Source organism: Leuciscus leuciscus, assembly GCF_965113295.1.
Source record: "Leuciscus leuciscus genome assembly, chromosome: 6".
Taxonomy (NCBI): domain Eukaryota; kingdom Metazoa; phylum Chordata; class Actinopteri; order Cypriniformes; family Leuciscidae; genus Leuciscus; species Leuciscus leuciscus.
In genome coordinates, this window is record NC_138730.1 from 38,249,350 (window position 1) to 38,260,648 (window position 11,299).

General features: G+C 38.7%; 3 protein-coding genes across 3 annotated transcripts; all 3 read left to right on the forward strand.

Moving 5' to 3' along the window:
* The first annotated feature begins 38 nt into the window (after positions 1-38).
* On the forward strand, positions 39-4,717 carry mterf4 (mitochondrial transcription termination factor 4). Its single transcript, XM_082173657.1, has 4 exons — positions 39-91; positions 2,152-2,530; positions 3,801-3,985; positions 4,229-4,717. Exons 1-4 carry the CDS (start codon positions 65-67, stop codon positions 4,652-4,654), a joined length of 1,017 nt encoding a protein of 338 aa, XP_082029783.1. The 5' UTR covers positions 39-64; the 3' UTR covers positions 4,655-4,717.
* A 177-nt stretch (positions 4,718-4,894) lies between these two features.
* On the forward strand, positions 4,895-8,317 carry LOC309501495 (putative G-protein coupled receptor 148). Its single transcript, XM_082173650.1, has 2 exons — positions 4,895-5,184; positions 6,505-8,317. The coding sequence occupies exons 1-2, from the start codon at positions 5,172-5,174 to the stop codon at positions 7,566-7,568; spliced, it is 1,077 nt and encodes a 358-aa protein (XP_082029776.1). The 5' UTR covers positions 4,895-5,171; the 3' UTR covers positions 7,569-8,317.
* Positions 8,318-8,447: 130 nt separating this feature from the next.
* Positions 8,448-11,265, forward strand: LOC309501493 (putative G-protein coupled receptor 148). The gene has a single exon (XM_082173641.1). The coding sequence runs from the start codon at positions 8,685-8,687 to the stop codon at positions 9,795-9,797; it is 1,113 nt and encodes a 370-aa protein (XP_082029767.1). The 5' UTR covers positions 8,448-8,684; the 3' UTR covers positions 9,798-11,265.
* The last annotated feature ends 34 nt before the right edge of the window (positions 11,266-11,299 follow it).

Below are 11,299 nucleotides of genomic sequence, written 5' to 3' on the forward strand. Positions count from 1 at the left end.
ATATCCGGAACTTTTGAGCGCTGGCTGTTGTTGCAGCTCGGGTGTATTTTGACGCGGCACAGATATGGGTACGCATGTTTGCAGAAAACAGGTGAGGACGAATTTCTAAAAGAAATTTCACACATTATCATGGAATTAGACTCTCGATTGAATGTTTAACAGCTGCTAAGAAGCTGCCGCGATGCTGCCAACTATAACTTTGTATCAAGCAGATTCCGTGATGAATCTGATTATAAAAATGGTTTAATAGCGTATTTAATATTATAACAGTTTATGTGATTGCTAGAAAATCTGGATATCCTAACACAACGATAAAACTAAAAATAGTTTTGCAGGAAACGTCTGCCTCGATGATTAGAAGTGCAAGGTCACAATCATTCATTCATACATCTAAAACGTCTCATTGTTTTAGCTAAATCTAATTAAAAATAATGTATAGCCCCTCAACAGTTACAGCATCTCAACATACACACATAAGGGAGACTGGGGCTAAAAGTAAAGTTAATCCTGAGAAAAGCTGATATATTGTTTCAAATATATTTATCCCTGGTTTCACAGACCAGGCTTAAGCCTAGTCTCAGACTAAATTGCATGTTTGAGCTGTTTTAACTGAAAGCAATTTGCACTATATCTTAAAATATGTCGGTACCATTGTTTTGTCTCAAGATGCACACCAGTAATGTTTTTTTTTCCTAAGGTATGTATGTTTATAAAATCTTAATGTTTTATACTTAAATGTCCACTTTTTTTTTTTTTAAAGGCCCAATCCTGGCAGGGATCTGTATTAGGCCCTCTGTTATTTTCAATATATATGATGCCACTTGGAAATATTATAAGGAAACATGGAATTAGTTTCCATTGTTATGCTGATGACACTCAAATATATATTTCATCACGGCCGGATGAAAACGCTACATTTTCCAAATTGACAGAGTGTGTTAAAGATATAAAAGATTGGATGACGCGTAATTTTCTTTTATTAAATCCAGACAAGACAGAGGTAATACTTATCGGTTCAAAAAACCGCCCACAAAACCTCGCACAATACAACTTTAACATCATAGGATGTCCTGTTACTTTATCCTCTACAGTAAAAGACCTGGGTGTTATACTCGATTGCAACCTGTCTTTTGAAAATCATATTTCTTATGTTACAAAAACAGCCTTTTTCCACCTTAGAAACATTGCTAAGCTACGTAATATGCTATCAGTTTCTGATGCAGAAAAGTTAGTTCATGCATTCATGACCTCGAGACTGGATTACTGTAATGCTTTATTAGCTGGTTGTCCTGCATCCTCAATAAACAAGCTACAGTTAGTCCAAAATGCCGCCGCTAGAGTTCTTACGAGATCAAGAAAATATGATCATATAACACCGATTTTATCATCACTGCATTGGTTACCTATAAAGTTCCGTATTAATTACAAGGTATTGCTACTGACTTATAAAGCCCTAAACGGCTTAGCTCCAGTCTATTTAACGGATCTTCTATCGCCCTATAATCCATCGCGCTCTTTGAGATCACTAAATTCAAGGCTTTTGGTCATACCTAGGATATCCAGAACCACCAAAGGAGGGAGAGCATTTTCACATTTGGCTCCAAAACTCTGGAATAGTCTTCCTGATACTGTTCGTTGCTCAGACTCGCTCTCCCAGTTTAAAACTAGATTAAAGTCGCATCTCTTCAGCCAGGCATTCATATAATCCTACAGTTCAAACTACAATCCGGCCTCTATCCAATGCCAGAGGAGAACTGGCCCCCGACTGAGCCTGGGTTCTCCCAAGGTTTTTTTTTCTCCATTAAGGCACCTGATGGAGTTTTAGGACACCATTAGGTCACTTGATGGAGTTTTTCGGTTCCTTGCCACTGTTGCCTTTGGCTTGCTCAGTTGGGGATATTTTGGGGATATTTAATTTAATTTTATCAATCAATAAATTCCTCTTGAAACAAACTTTGTTGTATTATTTTAATTTAATACTGTGAAGCTGCTTTGATGCAATCTGTATTGTGAAAAGCGCTATACAAATAAACTTGACTTGACTTGACTTGACTAATCTAAGCCCTGTCTGTGAAACCAGGCCTCAGATTTATTGTCCAAACACTATTTACTGAATTGAACAGCATTTGCTTCCTCTTCTCTGTGTCTCAGATGGTGCAATGGATGTGGAGATGGCGTGTTTGCACTGTGGCTGCGAGCAGAGGTCATATGCCGTTCTGCACCACACAAGAGCCCCATCACGTGAATCCATCTCGCACCGGTCAGGTCATCCACAGTCCTGTGACCCAGCTCACTCTGTCCTCTTTACTGGAGATGGGCTTCTCAGAAACTCACGCTGAGGAGATGCATGAAGGTGCAACGAAGAGCCGTGGGAAACATGTTCCGTCTGTTCTGACAGCACTGTTGCTACTGGGATTAAATCCCTCCAGTATCCTGAAAATAATGAAAAAGTGTCCAGAGGTATATTCACTTAAAGGTGCAGACTTACAGCAGCGCATCAATCATCTGAGGAAGATGGGATTGTTAGAAGGTGATGCATCTTTTCTGGTAGGAAATTACACTTCTGTTCAAAAGTTTGGGGTCAGTAAGATATACATTTTTTTAGATTAATACTTTTGTTCAGCATGCATGCATTATATTGATAAATACTGACAGTAAAGACATTTATAAAGTTGCTTTTTTATTTTAAAAAAATGCTGTTCTTTTGAACTTTCGAAGTCCGTTTCCACAAAAATATTGAGCAACGCAACTGTTTTCATCATTGATAATAGTAAGAAATGTTTTTTCTGCACCAAATCATCATATTAGAATGATTTTCTGAAGGATCATTTGACATTGAAGGCTGGAGTAATGATGCTGAAAATTCAGCTTTTCCATCACAGGATTAAATTATATTGTAAACATGTTAACAACATTTAAAAAAAAAAAAAAAACTTTAATAATATTTAGCATTACTGTTTTATTGTATTTTTGATCAAATAAAGGCAGCCGGTGAGCATAAGAGACTTCTTATTAATACATTTTATTAAAATTCTACTGACCCCAAACTTTAGAACGGTGGTGTAAATGAGTGAAATGTGAAACATTATTTGGAAAATGTTTACTTTGTATCAAGTAATATTTTTCCTTATTAAAATAAAAGATAAACTTTTATTAATTAATTTAACTATGATTTATTTGTGTTGAACAGTTTATGATACATATTGTTCCAAACCTTAAACCTATGTACATTGCAAGTAAGGAGAGAAGGTAAATAATTTGTTTCCTCAAAATTAAACGCTAATTTCTAACGCTAATTCTTTCTCTCTCTTTTTTTGAGATTTATTTTAGGCATTTTTTGCCTTCATTGAGAGTATAGACAGTTTAGACAATCAACAGTAAGCGAGGGGGGGCGGGATCGGGAAAGGTCCACGATCCAGGACTCAAACTAAAGTCGCCCAAATGTCAGAGCGCTGCCCACAAGGCTATTGTCTCCGACTATTCGTTTTTTGTTTTGTTTTTTTCTCATTGTTAAAATACATTTTGTTCTCTATAGACTACTCCATAGACTAGTGGTTCTCAACTCCAGTCCTCGGGACCCGCTGCTCTGCACATTTTGTATGTCTCTCTTATCTGACACACTCAAATCAGTTCATGGAGTCTCTCCTGACGAGCTGATGATCTGGTTCAGGTGTGTTAAATAAGGGAGACATACAAAATGTGCAGAGCAGCGGGTCCCGAGGACTGGAGTTAAGAACCACTGCCATAGACCCCAGTTTGAAAGCCAGTCAAGTTGAAATCTGTCTGAAATCTGTCCACAGGCAGTCTTCAGAGGATGATCAGTCACTACCCCAAGATCATGGTCCTGCCTATCAAGAGGGTAAACATGGTGTCCCGATTGCTCAGAGAAAAATGCCTCTTCACCGTCCAACAGGTCGCAGACATCCTCAGAGACTCACCCGAGGTTTTAGAGGAGGATTTGGTCCAGCTGGAGTACAAATTTCAGGTACGACAGGTGTCTTTAAGTTTAAACCATTCTTCACTAAAAGTTTCCCTTGCTCTGATGACATAGTACATAATAGCAGAATTTAGATTTTCGGGTAAACTATCCTTGTAAATGGCTTTCTTGTGACTGTTCTGTGAGCCATTGTGGCTCATTGAAGTTGGCATTCTCAGGGCAGTGTTTGTTTTACAGTAGTTGCAAACTGACTCACAGCTTGTCCCCCCCCCCCCCCCCCCCCCCCGGCAGTATGCATATTTCCGTATGGGTGTGCGGCAGGCAGAGATGTTGAAGGCGAAGGTGTTCAGGGTGTCTCTGTCTGAGCTGCGGTGTCGTCACTGTTTTCTGGAGCGGAGGGGACTGTACCAGACGCCAGACAAGAAGGGCCAAACACTCATCGTCAACCCCCCGCTCAACGACGTCCTCTGCGTCTCAGAGGAAACCTACCTGACGCAGGTCGCCATGGCAACTGTAGAGGAGTTCCATGTTTTTCGCAAACTGATGACGAGAGAGCAGGAGGAAGAAGGGAGGGAGGACGAGTACAGCAGTGATGAGGACGAGGAGTTAGGGGAGGATAAAGAAGATGATGATGATGATGATGATGATGATGATGATGACGGACAGCACAGGAGGAAGCATCATTGGAACACTGGTTACAAGAAGGACAGGAAATGAGGCATTTTGTATAAAAAAAATCAAAATTAATAAACTTTTTCATTCAGCAAAATTCACCAATAATTTTTTCTTTGTGAGTGATACATGATGGTATCAGTTTTGCATAAAAACAAACAAACAATGCAAACTACTAGTATCATTTGTTTATGGACTGGTGGTCATGCCAACATTTTTGTATATTATTTGTTTGTTTAACCTTCTATCTCATTTATTGCTTTATAAGCTTTTAGCTCCGGATATGAGGTGCATAGTAGTGTCGAGGGACATTGAGGTAATAACGGTGTTAGTGTTAGTTTATCTGAACGGCCTGTCATGGGGAGGGTCAGCACAATTTACACCAACTGCTGAGTAACCATAGAGAGCTTAAAGAGTGTTAGTGCCGTGCGATGGTTTACGGATCTGTGCGCATCAGTGGAACGCCTGCTCTCTGATAACAAGGACAGAGTCGGGAGGTATTGATCTGGGGCGACATTAGTCTAATGGAGGTCTGGATGGAAGCAGAAGTTACTGCACGTGGATGAGTGGAACAGGTACGTGAGTCATTTTAACAGTTAATCGATTGTTAGTCAATACAACCATATTTCATTCTTCCTCTGTGAAATGTTTGTCTGTGAAACGGGGCTGAAACTAACAGATGTGTTTTTGTGGGCCTGGAATAGTACAATAGTACAATGATACAAACACACATTATTTGCATAGATTTGTTTTGCCTGTAACTCATTTAAAAAATGTGGCATTTGGCATTGTGGCTGAGAATTTGAGATTAAACTGTAATTAGGTTTATAAAGCTCATTTAGTTTCACTCAAAAGTAGATTTTTATATATTCCATACTGTTATTGATATTAACCCTTTCATTTGTGTCTTAATGTTCTCATGAAAATATGGACTCGCACCCATTTTTTGCATTTCTTTCACTTATTTAAAAAATGCAGTATTATCAGGAATATGTAAGAAAAACGAATTAACTTGTTCTAATTAGAGGGAGATTGTTTGGACTATTTGTTTTTATTCTCTGTTCATCGTTCAGGTCCATTTACTAGAAACTGGAATGAGATGCTTAGAAATTCATAGAAATTACAATGATTTAAAAAAAACTAAAAAAGACTTATGTTTGTCAAATTGTGTATTGGGAGAAAAAGTTAATCAATGCTTTATTTGATGTTTGATGGTTTTAATTTGTTTGATGATTTTAATTTTAGTTTTTATGATTAACGTATCATTTATCCATCGTTATTTTTTGGAGAAACTACAAACTGGAAAGATTAATTCAGGCTATAATAACCATTTAAAGAGAGAGTTCACTCAAACCTGAAAATTCAGGCATCATTTGCTCACCGTCATGTTATTCCAAACCTTTAGGCATTTCTTTCTCCCATGGAACACAAGCAAAGATATTTTAAACAATGTAGGTACCTACACCATTTTGGTGGAATATATAAAAAAAAAATATTCTAAGACATTTCTCAAAATAGCTACTTTTATGTTCCACAGAAGAAAGAATTCATACAGGTTTGGAACAACATGAGGAGTAAAAGAGTTTTCATTCTTGGGTGAACTATCCTTTTAATGTCCACCAGAAATTGGGACATATACTGATAGTTCCTATAAAAACATTGCCTGTAATATTAGGAGGATGGACATTCTTATTCTATAGAGCTTTTGATTGGACGGTGTATTTGATTATCAGTGTATTTCATGTATTACTTGTCTTTACTTCTCCTGGTTTACAAAAAATGAAACTGAATTTGCTTTTATTTGAAATTTTTCTTTGAATCCTAAGTTTACAGGACATACTGTGTGTATGGTGATGTACATATTTTTGTACTCATGTTTTTTCTGTTTTCTGTAGGTAGAGAAGCTATATATGTGCTCCACCGTTCCAGTCTCAGCATACAGAGGAGCAATTGTTCTTCACTCCAACGCTTTCTCTCAGTAGTGCGTCATTGGACTTTAAATATGACTCAATCTTTCATCGTTAACATCTCTGATGATTGGTACAGAATAATGGACACCAGACATATGGATCTGTTCCTCATCCCCACGGTTCTGCTAACCTCTGTGACAATGCTGGTCAACCCCGTTCTGTCCATCTGCATTCTGTGCTTTCCTTCGCTACGCCAAGAGACCCGCTACCTGCTCCTGGCAAACACGCTCTTCGCAGACATGCTTTTCCTCACCATAAACCTTGCGATGGTCTCCTGCAACTCTGTAGGCCTGCACATGCCCCACTCGCTGTGTGAGTTTATGATGGTGAGCATGGTAATGACGTACAGCTGCTCTGTGATCACGGTCACACTGATGGTTGTAGACACATATGTGGCTGTACGTTGGCCGTTACGTTACAAAGAGATTCTCCCGCCATCTCGGGCCAAGAAGATCATTATTAGCATATGGGTGATGGCCGCAGTGTGTCCGGTCTCCTTGCTAGTGATGTTTGAGGTGGTGATGGGCAAGAACCAACAGAGCCGTCCAGTGTGTTTGATGCTGATTGCGTTGCACTCGCTGGAGATGAAAATGAAGGTTGGCGTTCATTTGTACTTCATCATTGCCATCAGCCTCTGCACTGTTCTCATTGTGTACTGTTACATACATCTCTACATCATCACCAAGACTTCTGGGATATGGCGTAGTCGTTATTCCCGGGCGCGTATGACGCTTTTAGCACACACTCTGTTGCTCATGATGTATTTTGTACCGGCGTTGGTCTTTGCAGTCGAGCTGGCTCTTTTAAAGCGAGAAACCAATGATGATATGGTGGGAGTGTTGATTGACTTGGTGAATATGTGCATACTGATGTTGTTGCCACGCTGTTGCACTCCTTACCTGTACATTTTGCGCTATCGCGAGATTTACGAGACTGTCCAGCAGGTGTTGTGGAAGAAGAGACATCAAAGTCAGAGAAGTGTAGCATAGAGGAGTGGACTTGAAGCTAGAGCAGAGCCACCCTGCAAAATAACTGGATCTGGTTCCTCTGTTTTTGGAGGATTAATTTGCAGAAGAGTGAATTTAAATGACTAAACATTTAATATTTAGTATTAATATTCTATTAAAGCATTTTTACTGTTAACATGAAATAATATTACATTTATTTAAATATTTTTATATTTTTATTTGTAAACTAAAGATTGAATGCTATGTCCTGTTATTCATCATAACAAAACTATATCAAGTGCTCCTGGGTGAATCTCACAAAGAAATGTCCAGGTCAGATTTTACACCAAAATAAAAAGGTAAAAAACAACAACAACAACAAATATTTCTATATATAATTGTAATACCTATATTCTAATATTTAGCAATATGACATTTTCATGACATTATATTTAAGCACAATTTCAATTTCCCCAAATTCTCATCATCATCATTTGGAAACAAAACTCAGTATGTATATATATATTTGTGTGTACAGGATAATGTTTTGCATGTCATTCTCATATATGTAAAAAAAGAGATGAAACAGTGTCAGATGTTTTCATGCAAAATATCCTTCTTTCTTTTTTTCTTTCTTTTTGTCCTCTTGACAATTTTTGTGTGAGATTCTCCCAGTTAATGTACTGCATGTTGTTATTCATGACCACAATATTGATTCAAACTCTTGTAAGTACTGGTCGATAGTGCTGTTTTGTCCTCTTAAGATAAATAAATTTACATTACAGGATTTTTACATGATTGTGTCTTTCTCCAATTTCCTATATGCATTCAATGTTTAACCTGAGGCACTTAGTCCTCCAAGTTAAACAATCAGTCCAAAAATAACAGTGTAAATGTTACGCAATAGTCCTGATTCTAGGAAGACATATCAATATGTATGCCTTGGTGCAAAATCCCAGTGTCGTTCTGATCCTTTTAGCTGTGAAGTGATATTTACCCATTTCTCTATCTCCACGGAAACCATCTACAAGCCTGTCTGTGACAGATCTGTCCCCTAAATCACTTACCACAGTCTGCGAGAAGAGAGAAGGAGAGACACATTTACCTGTCTGTCGCTCTTTTTGCCTTTGGATTGGACGCACAAACACGTGCCAAGAGATGGAAACTCTGATGGAGGGAAAGTCTAAGCTTTTCTACCTAGCTGCGGAAGACCTTTTTTTATCTCTGCTTTGTTCATTTGGCAATTGGTACAACAAGTCTGGTCGAGCTGAGCTTCACAGACGTTCCTCGAATTTTTCCAACTCCTCTGAAAGCCCAGCGGAGATGTTTGCGCATGAGTGGCATGGATTCATCCCTCCCAGCCACATGAAAGTGCTCGAGATGTGCCCCATTTTGGCCTTCCTGGCCATTCTGCTGACCACTCCGGTTCTTCTAATACGTATCCTCTCCCGCGTTGACCTGCGGCAGCAGACGCGTTTCCTCCTCCTGGCCAATCTTCTTTTCAGCGACCTACTCTTTGTTTGCATGAATATTCTGAGTGCCTGCATCAACTTATCTGGTGTGTTGATGACAGAGTGGCCGTGTGCCGTGCTGCTCTTCCTATCCACGGTATTATACAGTTCTGGCGTACTAAGTATTACAGCAATGGTGCTGGATACCTGCTTTGCTGTGTTATCACCCCTTCGCTACCTGGCAGTGTGGCCCGTGTCGCGAACCTACGGAGCAGTTGCTGCCATCTGGGCCGTCTCAGTCTTTTTCCCTGCGGCAGCTGTTGGCATGTTTTTGTGGTACCATAGTACGGCCCCCTGCGCCCTCCACATCTGCTCTCTGCCTTTGCTGATGGTTTTGACTGTAAGCCACTTTCGCCCACTCCATGTCTCCATGTTGCTGACAGTCACTAGTATCATTTTCATCCTCCTCCTGGTGTTGTCTGGTTACCTCATCCTCTACTTTTATACACGTAATTCGGGTGTGTGGAAGGGCCAAGCCTCGTCCCGTGCTAAAGGAACATTTATGATCCATTATCTCCACCTGTTCCTGGCTTTCTGTCCCCTGCTGGTTTTGGTGATCGAGCTGATGCTTTGCTACAAAAGTGAGGCTCTGGACCTCAGAGCAAGCCTGTGGATGTCCCTGGTGGTGTGTAACGTCTTACTCATCCTGCCCAAAGCCTTAGCTCCGTACCTGTACGGGCTTCGCTATAGAGAACTGTGCGGCGTGCTGTTTCAGTTCTTTCGGCTGAATAGGCCAAGAACTATCACACCTGTGCTATAAAGATGCTGATTTGAACCTGTGAAAAAGACCTTTGAAAGGGCGTTGCTGAGCTTTTAATCAAATCAGTTAAAACCTTACATTTGATAGCTCTAATGATGCTCAACTGTGGTTTTGTTCACAAGAGGAAAGTAATAATATGAAATGCCTGAGTATAATATGTGTGAATATTCAAAAAGTTGTAGTTTATTTGGGTGTTATTTTGTAATTACTTAAGGTATTTAGCCTACACAATGTATTTTGTTACTAAAACTTTTTATTTCTAGACTATCAATAAAAAAACTACTAAGTCATTTCCCAGCCTTTATATGCTTTGTTCAGAGTCTTGCACATATACATCAGATTTGGCCTAATTCATATAAGTAGCCTAGCCTATGATATTGCCTGTCGTATAAACCCTATCATAAATTACTTACAAGAAGTGTAAGAGGCTTTTAACATCGCTAATGTTATTTCATTTTTGATAACAGCTGTGGCTGAAATCCAAGTTGCTATATTTTTTGCATTGACTTTTGTAATAGTTCGACTGAAAGGCTGTGTAAAATTGGTACATTTTATAAGGGCGACTAACCGAGCACCTGTAGCTTATGTTAAAATGGATACGTCTGGGTTATTTGAAAGGTTACTGAAAATGAATAAATAACACTTACCAGAGAAGTTTAAGTGCTAAAACATTGATCTCTCTCTTTCTTGTGTTCGTCTGATAAAAATTAACTTTACAAATGTCACTGTTGCTGCAAAATTCGATTCATATATTAAGGTTCTAATGGAAATTAATCCAAGAATACATATTAATGCATATTATTGTGATAAGTATAATACATTTTTGTAATATAATGTTTGTCTGTACAGTGTTATCCAATCTATGTCAGAAAAAAATGCGCGCGAAACAACCACAAGATGGCGGTATTGATACAGTTTTTGTTTTTAAAAGATGATTTTTTCTTGTAGTTATGCTGGCGAGTTTTTGTCTATAAAATAATTACACGAAATAAAATGTGTTTTTTAAAAACTAATATTCCTTTAATTATTTGCATACATCGCAATTCATATCATCCACATAATATTCCTATTATTATTTGCATATTATCGAAATTTAAATCAGGTATATCAAGTTTCTAGTCACGCCGTGACGGTTTTTTTCCGTTTCCCGATCTGTCCAGAGAACTACCTGTTTTGTTAGTTTTTAATCAAGTCGGCTTTTTACAGAAACGAACGCAATATCAACACCAGCCTTTTAATATACTGTACAAAAACACATGTAAAATATACAAGGGAGACAAGACTTTTTCTTATCTAAATAATTTGTTCGTGTAGTACAAAATAACATGTCTAATAACGTCAAACAACACTATGGGCTAGTAGCTTTGCTACTCTTGAAAAGGCTGTTATATTTTGACGTGACAACAACATGACACAAACTCTTCGTTCATAATCGGGTTTTTGTTTGCAAACAACGGCCAGCCACATGGAAATTCTCCCGCACGGAATTCTGGGATATGGTG

Bases quoted from the DNA above. Each gene is read 5' to 3' on its own strand.
- LOC309501493 (XM_082173641.1), top strand. From the start codon at position 8,685: ATGGAAACTCTGATGGAGGGAAAGTCTAAGCTTTTCTACCTAGCTGCG.
- mterf4 (XM_082173657.1), top strand. From the start codon at position 65: ATGGGTACGCATGTTTGCAGAAAACAG. The intron at 92-2,151 runs GTGAGGACGAAT...TCTGTGTCTCAG, and splicing joins CGCATGTTTGCAGAAAACAG to ATGGTGCAATGGATGTGGAG. The intron at 3,986-4,228 runs GTACGACAGGTG...CCCCCCCGGCAG, and splicing joins AGCTGGAGTACAAATTTCAG to TATGCATATTTCCGTATGGG.